This window comes from Falco rusticolus, chromosome 1, assembly GCF_015220075.1.
Source record: "Falco rusticolus isolate bFalRus1 chromosome 1, bFalRus1.pri, whole genome shotgun sequence".
NCBI classification, from domain to species: domain Eukaryota; kingdom Metazoa; phylum Chordata; class Aves; order Falconiformes; family Falconidae; genus Falco; species Falco rusticolus.
This window is the reverse complement of record NC_051187.1, coordinates 31,709,200-31,723,055: the sequence shown is the minus strand read 5'-3', so window position 1 is coordinate 31,723,055 and position 13,856 is coordinate 31,709,200. Positions and strand designations below refer to the sequence as shown.

Below are 13,856 nucleotides of genomic sequence, written 5' to 3'. Positions count from 1 at the left end.
CTGCTACTTCAGCTGCCTGTTGGAAAGGAGGTGGAGGAAGCAGAGTTCTTTTGTCTACACAAAACAGGTTTTGAATATTTAAACTTATTTTCTAAAGCGCTTTGCATGGGGGGAACATCATAGATGATAAGATGACCCGCTGTGGTAGGATGAAATAATTTTACTTTTCTTGTATTACAGGGGGAAAACCAGATGACATCACCGTCCTTCTTTCTATTGTAGCCGAGTACACAGACTGATCTGCCTGGAGTGTCAGCTTCTGACTATTTCGTTCCCCCTGAGCTCCTAGCTTCACATGTACGGTTTCCTGCTGGCAGGATTGCTTTCTTCCTTTGCGGCTGCTCACAGCAGCCGGTTCTCGAGCTCGTTGCCTGTCTTGAGATGCAGCTGAAGTCCTTGTTAAGAACCACTCTTGTAGTACACTGGTCTTTGTCTGCCAGCAAGAAATGAAGAAGCTCAAGGCTTGAAGCATGTCTTTCAGAGCTTAGTCGTTGTCCTTAAAAGGGGGAGGATCAATCCCACGTTGTTACTGCATTTGAAATGTGACTTTCAAAAGAGTAGAATTGGTTTCTCATCTTTCAAACTAGATCCAATAGGTAGAACCTCTCCGCGAGGGCATATTAATCTATTTACTAGAAGCGTTCACTATTCATCAAAAGGGTATGTTACAGAACACAGTTTCATAAGCATAGTCTTGTTACAGTGATAGCTGAGGTTTCGTGTTTCTAAGCTCCAGTTTTCAGGAGGTTTATAACTGCTGTAAACATTCTGCTCTTGCCATACATGGTGTCAGCCTAGGAGCCTTTTCTAGTACGAGATTTCAAAAAACATACTTAGTTCAAGTTATATGGATGCAAATGTGTTTTGTGATTTCAGGTGCTTAACTGTGATCTTAAAAAGTTCTGCAGATCATTCGTCCATAATGGGCCTGGTATCTGGATGTTTTGGCTGTGGATAATTAATTTTATTTTTTATTTTTAAAACAAAAATTCAGTCTCAAAAAGCCGAGCTGGCCAAAGTTGAGGTCCTTTCAGCATTTTAACCCACCTCACCAGCATGGGATGATGTGGCGCAGATGCCACGGCAGGAGGTTGCACAAGGAACGCGTCATCCTCAACTCTGAACGTCTTCACTTTTGGTAGATAATTCTGTCATTAACAAAACGTAATTTGTGTTAATGATTGCCATTCTTGCTTGTGTAGAACAGAATATGCTGCACCAGTTGAAGTCCAGTCGATCCTTATCTTATGCTGTGGCAGCAGCAGTAAGTACGGAAATGGAAACTATTAATGAATAATCAGCAAAACTTACATTTCAGTAACTAAAGTTTAGGGTTTTCGGAATGAACCTTAATGATGTTTACAGTTATCTAACAGCCACTTTGCAATATGACATTTCCTTTTGAATTAGAGTAGCTCACATTTGTTCCCCTTCTTCCAGCAAGCTTTCCTTTTTCTTTCCTGAGGTTCATACAAAAAGCTGATACATGTAAAGATATATATATTTTTGGTCAGTTTTTCATTAACTTTTTTGCTGGTAGAAAAGTATGTAGAAATAAATTAAAGCCATGTTTTTATATATAAAAAGTCGGGTAATGTTGCTGTTTAGGTGAGTGCAGTTAAACTTGGTCAGTAAGTAATCTTACCTGCTCTCAAAAGGAGATTTTTACTACCTGGTTTATTGTATTAAAACTGTTTAAGTTTGAGGTTACCTCAACTTGTTTAAAGAATTTTTGTGGACTTGTACTGTATATTTGCGTAACTATGTCAAGCTTTTATTTAAGGTCATTTAACATGTACCATGTACATGTCATTTTACTATATTTCAATGCATCATGCTTGTAACAGGCATTTCATTTATAATAAGTGATTAATTTGGAAGCTCTTCAGTAATTTATCTGCTATTCCTAAATTGGCATAATGTTAGCTATCTATTTTAAATCACCTTGTAATTACTTGTCAAAATGCCTTAACTACCCTAACTTGGCCAAAATATTATTTTGGTGAGGGTATGGGGAGGATGATATTAATGAAGAAAAAATTTAATGAGTTTTGCGATACATGGAACAGTGAGTGGTGGATAACTTTGCACAAACTGTCAGTCCTCGTTGTTTTTTACAGTTGAACAAGCTGTACCTAGCTGTCTCGTTAGGAGGAATGTATTCACGCTGCAGTACAGGGCTTTGTTTCTAGCATTTGGGAGGGGCCTTTCCCTCTCAGATCTGGGTGTCTTTACATTTTATTCTCCAGTATTTAACTCTCACGCTTCTTGATTAGAGCAGATTTGATCAATTATTATTTCCCTTGAGCTTACCTTAAAATGATGCCCCTGTAGACCTGGGCTGTGTTGCACTCTGACCCCTTGTTCTCAGCACACTCACCCCCCCTCCCCCCAGCACCATCCATGGGGAGCCGCATGCGGCTCAGCCAGGCGAGTACAGCGAAGGTGCTTACCCCCTGCGGGGCATCGTGCATGCTGTGCCACTGCTGGGCTGGGGTCTGGAACCCCCTGAGCGCAGAGGCTTGGGTGCAGGGCCAAGCCTCGCGCTCTCTGCTAAACCCGTTCTATCTGCAAAGCCATTTGCCTCATATCATGATTTTTTTTTAAATAAAGAACAAATTTGGATTTTGATTTACCAGTCATGAGTTTAGCCCTCACCGGACACACCAAAGACCAGTAAAGCTTATAGCTTTTCCATCTGTTTATGAAGCAATACTGTATTATAAAGAATTGATATTTTTGTCACATGCTTGATTGTTTGGGGGTTTGGTGTTTTTGTTTTTTTGTTTTTTGGTTTGTTTTTTTTTTTAAGATGTGCACTCTAAACATATCAAACCTGATTTCTTCCTATGAACTTAAGCTGTCTGCGCACAACAGATTTTTGGAAGAGGAAATGACAGGGCCCAGCCTATCAAAATAATTTTAAATGATGCATGAAGCAGTAACACTTCCTAGGAATTAGATTATTGTGACTCTTCACAAGAGGAACATGCAAGAAGGGTGTTCCATGAAATGGAAGCATGCGTGAGCAGAGCACGGGCTGACTTGCAGCTGCTGCAGAGGGTTGTTGTTGGTTATCAGGAGCTGGTGGTTTGGGAGCAGTGATTTGAAGGAAGAGGAGAAGGTTTTTTACACCAGTAACCACGTAACTTCATGGGACTGGCAGGAGCTGGGATTTCTGCAGCAGTGTTACCAGTTATTTGGGTAAAACAGGGCTGAGATGTGGTGAATTGGAAAAACTCTGTGGTTCCTTGCTACTTTTATGGCTATCTTTGGGAGACCTGCACCATACAGTTTCCCTCTAAATGTACGTACTTTGTGTTTATGGAGAAGGGTTTTTTTCAGCCATACCAAAAAACAGATCTTGGGACCAGACAGTTCTGAGTGAGTGAAGGAGAAGGGAGAGGCAAAGGTCTGGCAAATAATGTGAAGGATTTTGTGGTGGAATCTCCATCTCTTGGTAATGGACAACTTTTCTCTGGGGGGTGGGAGGTTAGGGGGAAACAACAAAACAGATTGTGTGTGTAGAAGCTGACTGTATGAAGTAGTTTCTTACAAAGATAGCTGAAATAATGAAGCAAATCTGAGTCTGTATCTAATGAGGATGCTTTTTTGTTGTTGTTAAAATGAGACTATCATCTATGCTTACCTAAGAGGCAATTATGTGAATTTCATGTCTGAGGTATAACTTATGCAGGAATAGTTCTGTAAATACATTTAAATGAATTGTAAAGATATTTAATAAATATAGTATTTATACTAAAATGTGCTTTTTAAAGTAAAGTTGACTGCAAAACCTGTCTGTTAATGCAGTGATGTCACTGGTGGCTCAGAGGTGCACAGCCACTGTAACTTGGGATGTTGGGCTTTTGTTTAGACTTTCCTACACCATTCTCAAATCTGTGTTTGAATGACACTGTAAAACTCATCTGTACCGGTCTAGAGGCTCAGTGAAATGCTAGTGCTGCAGCATTTCTGTAAAAATACCAGCTATTCCATACCAGTAATGTGTTTGGCTGTGCCAGCAGTGATGGGTTAATTTTTCTAGCATTCATTAACATTGCAACAGCAGCTTAATTTGCCTGGAGTGGTAATGCAATTTGTGTTCTCCAGTGAGAAGGTAGTGGAGAGCTGAACAGCCAGAGCAGTGTAGCTACAGAAAGCATAACACACAATTCTCAAGCTAGTCAATCATGACCTAAATTTAATTACATTGTGACAGCAGCTAACAGTTCTAGAGTGACCGGTGCTGGTGGTTAACATAAACAGTGAATAAACACTTAACCCGCACTGACAGAGCAGGAACTGCTACAACACTCAGTACAGAATTGAGTTTTGTCCTTTTCCTGTATCTGTCTTGCAACCCCCCCCCCCGCCGCCCCCCAAAAACAAAACCAAAAACCAGGCAAAAAAAAAAAAAGAATCCTACCATTTGCGTAGGATTTCCACTTTCTGGACTACCTGAATCGGTATTTGTGAAATGCAGTTCACCACACAACCTCAGAGTACAAATAGTTTCCATCCAGTTCTAACTTGCTGAAGAATTGCAACTACACTTCTTCCTAAAAGTAGAAACAGCTCCACGATTACCATGTCAAATACATTTTTATCTTTCAAGGCAATCCTCAAGAGCATTTTTTTGGATTCAGACACTTCATGTCACTAGAGAACTGGGGAGCATTCCATGTTGCCAAAATCCTCTTCGGTGTCACTAGCTGTTGCTAAACTGTGGAAGGTGTGACTGATGGCATCCTTCCTACAGGAAACTGCTCCAAAAAATAAGGTGTGAAACTGGAAAATGCAACATTTGTAGAAGTAAGAAACTGCATGTGATACAGAATTTCAGGGTTAATTATTTCTAAAGCTTTTGCCACTTCAAAATCTGTATCAGTCAGTAAAAAAATACACTTGCCACCTGTGAGTATTTCCAGCGCTACAGTGAGACACAGTAGTGGCATTTTTTGTCAGCTCTGCTACTGTGAAAGCCAGTTCCATTGAAACACCACGTGCAGAGCTGAGTATCAACATGTAGTAACCCCCCCCCACACACACACACCCCCCGGGCTACACTTAATGCTCAGCTGAGGTAATTCTGCTGTAAATGGGACCGGGAGCCTCCCTACCTTCTGATAATGAGACACTGTTGCCTCTCCTTCCAGCGCTGCATGGTCCTCTGCCTTGGTCATGGCTGTTCTTGTGGCTCTGGCAGTATTTTTTATCTCTCGTTTTGCCAAAGGACTTGGAGGTTTTGCTGACCCAGTGTTGGGTGTGTTTCCATTCCACTGTGGCTTTTTGGAAGCAGCTGCTGCTGCGTTGCTGCCTTTACCCATGGAGGTTTCTTCACATTTACCTGTGTGTGTCTTTGAGCTGGATTGGAGAGAGAAGGTTAGCTTAGTAACTGGCTTTTATGTGTTTTTGTTAAATGGCTTTATTTTCTGTTGATGAAAAGCATTGTGGCTTTAGAGCAGATTCTCAACAAGTATCTTCCCTTCCTACTGCAACAGAACCCCAGAGATGAAGGGAAGCAGAAGCTAGTACAGAGGGCACTCTGTAGCACCATTTTATTGCTGCCTGTGATGTTAAGACATTCCTGAACCTGCCTAGTTCACAGTTTTCCTATGAACAGGCACCAGGATGCGTACAATGCCTATGAATACCCTGCAAGAATGCGCAGATCATGTCCTTTCCATCTTAAATCTTGGCTGGAAAACATTAAGCTTCAATTTTTCATCCTCTTAAGGCCATCTGTCTCCCTTTACCCACCCCTGAAGCCCACCCTTACCTTTCCCACTGCTGTGAAAAGCTGGGAGGCTGCTGGAAAGCCGTCTCCTTTTCAGCCTCAGACAAGGTAGCCAAGATAAAGCTGGCTTCCAGCACCGTATCTTCAACGCTGAAAGCAACTGGTCTAAACACAAATATTCAAACACTAAACAGCATGTGTCATTACAGGTACTGCAGGAGAAAACACAGCTCATGCAATTCTATACATGATTAAAAAGTGCCTTTTCTGAAAAGCTGAAAATCTCATGTATTTGCTGCTGAAAAATGAGATGGCTGCCTGTTACAGATTTAAATGCACCAATGAGCATTTATACATTGGTATCCAACATTATACTTAGTCAAATTATTGTTTTGAATATGTAACTGTTAAAATTCTATTTTAAACAGCAAATGTATTGTTTTCTTTAGACTCCTAAATAAAATCATTGCATGCATTGGACTGAGAGCCTGAAGTGTCCAGGGAACTTTATCTATAGGTGCTCATTAGTCAGCATGGCTAGCTTAGTCATGCTGATGCCTGTTAAATGCTTCATGCGTCATAACAAACTATTTAACACTGTATCGCAGATTAGAAATACAGCTTTTGGCACAAAATGAAAATCTGTTTTATTGCTCCAGTTAAATACTCATCAAGTAAGCTACAGACAAAAACCCACTGTAGGGCTGTAACTGCAGTAGTTCTAGTCAGGTGTGTTCCGATACATACTTTCCAGATACATCAAAATGGATTGACACAGGAACACTGGTAGTTTCTGAAAATGCTAGTAGTCCCTGAAAAGAAGGGATGGGCGGTTAAGCACTGTTTTAAAAACAGAAGATTAATATTAGAATCCAGGTTTATCCCAGCTGTTGTTTACTGGCAAAAAAAGGGTAAAATTCTACTGCTTCTGGAACACATTTCTTGCCTTCCCCACCTGGAGTTTTGCTAAAAAAGCTTCTGGAGGGAGAATTTCTCCGGCCACCATGCTTTCCCCAGAACAGTGTGTCTGCCCAGCAGTGAAACTACATTTTTGTTGTTTTCAAAATGTTTCGCTTGCCTTTCAAAGGCTACGGTGAGGGGCCTCCACAGTGTCCTAAAGATCCTGGGTTTTAAAGCTAGTCTTCAACCAGCTAGTGAAATACCGCTGCGGGTCAGGAGGCCTGGCAGAACAATTCCCATGGCTGTTCTGCAGGGACCTTTCTGCATTGTCCTGGTCAAGTCAGGCAAATTAATGTGAAATGTTTTATTTTCAAGACAAATTCTTACTTTACCCTCAGTTCTTTAAGGCAAAACGTCACTTCAGAATCTACTCCAACTTGAAAGTAGTCAAATTCATCTGGGTTTAGTTGTATTTCAGTTAGCATTGTCTTTGAAAAATCTATGTAAAATAACAAAAAAGTCAAGGACTCAAAAGGATTAAGTTTGAACTCAACAAAACTATGATTATAACCATGAAGTTTTTACATCAGCACCATTTGAACAAATAATTGTATTTTTATAGTAACAGTAATAAATGTTTTGCTTATCTAAATTTATTTCATAATTAAGTTAAAGAAAATCCACAATTTATTTACAATATATTATGGAGATTTAACTGGCTTTTAACAATCTTATTTTATGTTCCACTGCATGATCTAACCTGATACCTGCTGATGTTCTGGCAAATCTGCTTTGGCTACAGGCATTCATTGCAAATAGTATTACCAGCTGCTTATTGTTGCATAGATGGGAAGACAAAAATGCCACATGACTTTAACAGATTAATCATAATTGCTGACAATCAGAGGACAATGAAGGTGGACTTAGGTTCTTTGTTTTAAATTATAATCTCTTCCTGATATGTAAGTGGCAACAGGAAATGGGCTCTTCAGTTTCAGGTATTCAATTGTCGCTTGGCTTGTTACCATTAGACTAGCCCCTAGTTGTTACTAGGTGTGTGAAAAGAAAGTAAGAGGCTACTTCCCTGATGTGTTACAGTCTCAGAGGTATTCAGGGTAATTCTACAGCGGCCTAAAAAGCACACACCTATCCAGTTCCCTTCCAAAGCCAGGCTGCTAACAAAGTATTACAGACTATTCCCAGTCTTCTGTTCTCTGCTCAAGAGGTTTTTTTTATCTCAGCCCCCACTTGTGAAGTTCCTTAAAACTGTAGAAATAAACACTTGCAACACATGTGCCAGCTTCTGCAAGGCAAGGCCTACCGCACGCAAATGAAACAAGTCTAGGCAGAGGGTGCAATTTCTCTTTGAAAATTAACCCTGAAAGAGGAAAAACCCAAGCCATCACCAGATGATAGTTCAAAGGACACGTTTTGTTTCAGTGCATACAGAACATTTGCTGCAGGCGGTATACTGCATCACATGCTATACAACAACAATGCCTGTAATTCCTCCTTTCTCTCCTTGACTGTTTTTTTTGGTGTCTCATTCAATTTTTACCTACTATTTTTTTCACTTTCTTTCTTACAATAATCCTTGTAAGTGTATGTTTTTAAAATAACAAAATTTGTCATTCAAAATGTAAACTTTTTAGTGTCTTTCTATTTTCAGTCATTTCTTACCTGTTCCACTCCAGTTTCCACCACTTAATCCTTCTTGCTCTCCCCTGCTTCAGCCTGCTCTCAGCACAATCCCCACCCCTACGCTCTAGGCAGTCACCTTTTTCTAGGTCATTATCCTCAGCTTTGGTCATAAGTAAGTATGAAAAGCATCCCTTTATTATATGATATACAAGAACCTATACTTCAAAACCACAATTATATCTTTATAATTAGTTTGAGTCACACAACAAGAATCTAGATTGTTCTCCATCTCAGATGGAGATCTGAAAATGGCAGTGCACAGCGTTAGGCCAGCTAACATATTGTATTGCCCTTATACTAAAATACACTCTGTAATGATATCAATTCTATAATTATGATATTCAGATTTAAATAGTTCTTTTTTAAAACATAAAATTATCTCCTTTTTCCTGTCTGTTGCCATGCTTCTGCTCTTGCAGCACAGTAATTACCTCTGTTCAAGCCTACAGCAAGTGGCATAATTTATTTCAATTGGCTGCTCAGTCTGATATCTGCCACTGACACCAGAAAAATGTTATTAAAAACATACTTTCTTAAAATATATTAACACTAGAGGGTGGCAGTGTGACTTAAAATATCTCTCTGTATATTTTCTCTCTTAAAAATCTCATTCAGCCATAAAATGCATTCTCCGTTTTATGTTGCGATAGTTGCTATTCCTTTAGTTCACCTGTTTTCAAGTCCCAATATGGTCTCATAGTTTGAATTTCATTACCAGTGTCTTCCTCAGTGTAACTCTTGAAACAAACTTTCATCGGAGTAACTGATAAGGTTACTTCTTCTTGACTGGTCGGAAAGTGAATCATTATATCAGCCAGCAGCCTATAAAATTTCATTCAGCATTAAAATAATTCTACCTGCCACAAATTACTAGCTAGCATTTGTTACTTACATTAGAAATTAAAATTGTTACTTGGCAATACTGCTTGAAAAACTGCCTTTGAAATGTGCATCCCCTGAAGTGTGCTCTATCTTTTTGATTGATTTATATAGCAATAGGTACATAAGAAATTTAAAAATACAACTAGTAATTATGAAAGCAAATTTGTTTATATTTAATGCCTGTGTATGCTGCCAAATCAGACTTTTATATATAAATATATGCTACTTCTCTATAGGTATATATCAAAGTTTTGAGCAAACCTTGGCATCCTGTACTCTTTATTCTAAAGCTTGCAGTTTTGAAAGCCGCATCATCTTTTTATAAACACAGTGCATAGTATCTACACAGAGATATCTTTATACACCTTTGATGCTTTAATGGTTGGTTATTGTGACAACAGCTCCTGTGCACAAGAAACATTTTTAATAGAAATGCTGTCAGGAAAAGTCCAGCCTAACTGTTATTTGCCTTTGCTTGCAATGACAAGCCGTACCTTGGATTCCTCCAAAGGGCTGCTTTTCAAAGCAGACCTTTGCCTTACTGCATTTTATTAAAATGTACTTTTACCACTGGATTCTTTGCCTATGAAAGCAGAGCACCACTTTATTTGTCATAGGTGGAAGTTGCTCAAAGGCCTGAATTCAAATTATACGTTACATGCCCCTCAAGGTTAGACTGAGTAGGATTAATGGCAGAATTAACCAAATTTCTTAAGTTGCGATGTGAAAATATCAAGCACTAGGACACAGGATTTAGGAATTTGCCATTTTTGACTGTGCCCTAATCAGATTTTGATAGTGTTAATGACTATGAGAGCAGTATTGCTTCTTGTATGATTTTTTTTCTTCAGAAAAACTATTTTTGCATTCATTACCTGGAGTGGACTTTAAGTATGTTCGGACACATGTGCTTTGCAAAAACAGCCTGCAACGGATCACATTCTTGAAACATCAGATTATATGTTTTTACAACACCTAAGTATAAAGGATTTGAACAAAAATCAGTGATGGGCTGTGATTTTAAATGGGTTTTTTTTCAGTTCAGAAGGTAACCAAGTGACTATCTACGTGGAAATAACTCACCCACAAATAGAAAGCTGAATTAACCTGTCATCTAAGACATCTTTCATCCCATTAGTTATGCTCCTCCAGCAGCTGAGTTTTTTAAGAATCCGCATGAAGTAAGTAAACGCCAACAAGTGCAACAAATGCAGGGGAAAAAAAGGCTTCAATATTTAACTGGTATAATACTACAAGTGGTGGTGGAATACAAAAGACAAACCCTACAGATCTCTATGTATTTCTAGATAAGCTTGAGCTAAGACAGCCTAATTGCCGTGAAACTAATTTGATACATTATCTCATTATTAGTAATAAAAGCTATAGATTTTTAATAATATAAGCAACTACCTATTACACAGCACAGCTCAGCAAGGTATGCTGATAAATGCTGATTCTGTATGAATTTTGCAGAGACTAATGCCAATGAATATACCTGGTGTTCTGCTGGACTGAGGCTGTCAGACTTGTTACTGGGTTGAAGAACTGCAAGTACTAGAAGTGGAAAGACCCAGTAAATCCTCTAGTTCAAACACCTGCCAAAATGTGATTCCCCTCCCTTTCCATAACGTATGTTTTTTCAGTATTTACTCCAGCCTAATCTAAATGTTGTAAGCAGCAGGCTGACAATTAATATATAGCATGCATTAACTCCTGAACTGAAGCATGTTTGTCTGATAAAGCCTGCTATAACTTCATTTTATCAAGGTGATGCACATGATGAATATAAGTTATGATGTGAAGAGGCCACAAGTGTTTGGCATAATGTTCCATCAATAACATTCAGTTAATAATTACACTAAATATTGTGTTGCCCTGTTGATCTAAACTGCTGTTGTTTCTGTAAAGTCACTTTACGTGTAACCTACCATGTTTGCAGAGAAGCTGAAAAGTTATGTGATGATCGTAAATATTTGTATAAATGCTGCATTTTTCTACATTCCTTTCCAGCACATTTACACACCTAAATATAGGAAGAACTGACTGGAAAAAAAAAAAAAAAAGGTAAAAATTAGTGCAGATGTTACCAAGCAATTTTGCAAATTTCCCTACAGTTTATCTCAAGCTCCTGCTTTTCTGGCTTCTCCAAATTGCTTTGTAAGCAGAATCTGAGGTGGCCAGTACTCCAGTACTTATCCTTGCTGTCCTCACCCACTATTCCAATACCTGGCCAATAGATCTGTTTGCTAAACAACTGGTCAAAGCCCTCCGGGCTCGCACAGTTTTTGAAGGTTACAGGAGAAACACTCTAGAGGCAGAAATGTGGTATTCCTTCACCCCAAGATTAAGTTGGTTCAGACTTTGGGAACCACTGGGCACAGCTCAGGAGGTACAACTTCTAAAAATAATTAAATACTAATGCTCTCTTTTGCAGAATTGCTCAGAAGTGCTTGAGTTTAGAGCCATGCATATACCTCTATGAGGCTCCTCCTATAATTTCATTTGGAATCCGGGCTAATTAGCTGCTTACAAAGCTGTGCATAACTTTCCATTAAAACGTACCTTAATTATCAATTTATATGGGTGGAATAACTGTTTCTTCTTCTGACATGGTTGAGACACAGCTGTCCAGCAGTAATGTTGAAAAAACATAGATGAGAAGAAGACATATGCATATGCTGACCTTGAAGAATTCACTGATCTTAAGGCAAGCTGGAAATACAGGTAATTCATTAACTCAAAACTACTTCATACCAAACCTTGAATAAAAGAGCCATCTCTCTGCTTCAGTACCATACCTAAACCACAAAACCTTTAAATGCATACATCTCAAAATAAATATAGATGCATTATGTGTACAAACATGTTCATGCTTAACACCTTCCCTATTACTTGTCAGAAGTCACTGGTACAACACAGGCATAGGAATCCACTCCACAGACATTTAAATGGCCCTGAAGTGTGAGTTATCTAAACACAGCTCAACTTGCATTTGAGGCATTTGAAGGACAAGAGTTTATTCTGTAGCAATTTTTCTGTACACTCATCCACATGATACGCGCAAAATGAGCAAAGACACTAATAGCACCTAAAAAATTCTTCAGGTATAAAAAGACATTATCTCCCCTTCTGATTTTCCAGCCTCCCAGCAAGTTAAGGAGAGCTGATCACTTTAAGAAACTTCTAGAGAAAACCCTGATTCTGCTGGAAATGCTGTTTGATTAGTCAGAGGTGTATTAATGGACGTATTCTTCCTGTTGAGTCATACCAGTACAAAAACATGTTGTTAAGCTTCTGATGTGGTACAAAACATAAACCTTTTGACCCATGACAACAGAAATAAAACCCTTGTTATTAATCTGGATGTCTTGGACAAGCTTCAGCATAGTTAACAAAAAATTGAAGAATACTAGGGGCAGAGTAGAAATCAATCTTCCATGACGTAATCTGCATAATTACAATTACAGAAAATATGGCATTTGTCCATATTGGAAGTGGAGAAAGCTGAGCGAGAATGTAATTCAGACTGAAGGGTACCTGCAGGAAAACATCACAATATCCAGTAACATAAATACTACACTTCCAAGAAAGATTTAAAAATTACAATAAATCAAATTCACTTACACCTTTTTCTACGGGGTCAAACCAAAATTCATCGCTAATACGTGCTATGGCATGTATTGCTCTTCCGAACACTAGCAGGCAAAGAAAACAGTGTAATATGCATTCCAAGTTAAAAAAAGTTATACTGCATTTTTTTCAGAATAATTTAAGAGGAAACATGACAAATTTCCTACATGTTCTGAAGAAAACTGATGACATGGTGGAAAACATTACTCTTTCTAGTAGCACCTTCATGTTTTTGGAAGCTGCCTCTGAGAAGGCACACCTCAGGTATCATCTGTCCCTTTGCAGCAACTGGCATGAGCTGATGACACCACAAATGAACTCAATCAAATCAGACAAAACACCACCAAAGTTAAAAATTTCATTTTGCAGATGGCAACAAGTTTGAGCTAGCGGTAAGCAGCTGGCAATCGGTAAAGATGGAGCCTTAAGAAACACAAAAGAAACCAGCAGCAGGTCTCAAACTTCGCCTCTGCCCACCCTGGCACTGGCAGCGGAGCATTCTGCACGAAATGCCGTGCAAAAGGGGGTTTCGCTGGGCCTCTGGAAGGCTAATGGCGTGCACATGGGAGCGCGCAGCTAAGACAGGGCTTCTCCACAAAGCACCACAAACCCAGCCCCCTGCTCTCTGACCTGAACAACTTCCCGAGGCTGCATGTCGCCCCGCAAAAATGCCTTTGTGCTGCGGATGAGGCAGGTCCTCAGCTGTGCTGTGGCCCCCAGTGCTTGTGCCCCACTTTGCACCGTCTCAAAGCCCCCCCGGGGAAGCCCAAGGAGGGCAGTACCAGGGTCCACAGGCTGCCAGCAGGCCAGTCACGCACCCCCATGCCGGCCCTGCCGCCCCGAGACAGCCCCGCTGTGGGGTGCCTGTTTCTCTCACATACACCCCTCTGTCCCCGGCTCGCTGTCTCCCCTGGGGCCACGGGTACCTCTGAGATGAGCCCCCCCAATAACACACTTCATGGCCGCGCCCTTCCCCTCACACGACAGCGGCAGAAAGGGCGGG

At 39.8% G+C, this 13,856-nt stretch overlaps 2 protein-coding genes across 8 annotated transcripts in view; one reads left to right on the top strand and one right to left on the bottom strand.

The window, feature by feature from the left end:
* PPTC7 (protein phosphatase targeting COQ7) overlaps nt 1-4,373 on the top strand; it is a 23,298-nt gene extending 18,925 nt beyond the window's left edge. For both annotated transcript variants that reach the window (XM_037375525.1, XM_037375526.1), the window contains one exon: nt 181-4,373. In XM_037375525.1, coding sequence (XP_037231422.1) covers nt 181-239 — 59 coding nt within the window. In that variant the 3' untranslated portion in view covers nt 240-4,373. The remainder of the gene's footprint in view (nt 1-180) is intronic.
* Nucleotides 1-13,856, bottom strand: part of RAD9B (RAD9 checkpoint clamp component B) — a 17,209-nt gene extending 3,353 nt beyond the window's left edge. The window contains exons 1-11 of one of the 6 annotated variants that reach the window (XM_037375516.1): nt 13,780-13,856; nt 12,848-12,918; nt 11,786-11,935; nt 11,152-11,266; nt 10,099-10,198; nt 9,012-9,163; nt 7,033-7,139; nt 6,488-6,552; nt 5,783-5,905; nt 5,124-5,367; nt 2,597-4,791 (exon numbers count right to left, since the gene is read on the bottom strand). In XM_037375516.1, the coding sequence (XP_037231413.1) occupies nt 4,663-4,791; nt 5,124-5,367; nt 5,783-5,905; nt 6,488-6,552; nt 7,033-7,139; nt 9,012-9,163; nt 10,099-10,198; nt 11,152-11,266; nt 11,786-11,935; nt 12,848-12,918; nt 13,780-13,813 (1,290 nt within the window). In that variant the 5' untranslated portion in view covers nt 13,814-13,856 and the 3' untranslated portion in view covers nt 2,597-4,662. Of the gene's footprint in view, nt 1-2,596; nt 4,792-5,123; nt 5,368-5,782; nt 5,906-6,487; nt 6,553-7,032; nt 7,140-9,011; nt 9,164-10,098; nt 10,199-11,151; nt 11,267-11,785; nt 11,936-12,847; nt 13,152-13,779 lie in introns of those variants that run through there. The other 5 variants (XM_037375519.1, XM_037375518.1, XM_037375517.1 and 2 more) reach the window with 5 other exon arrangements.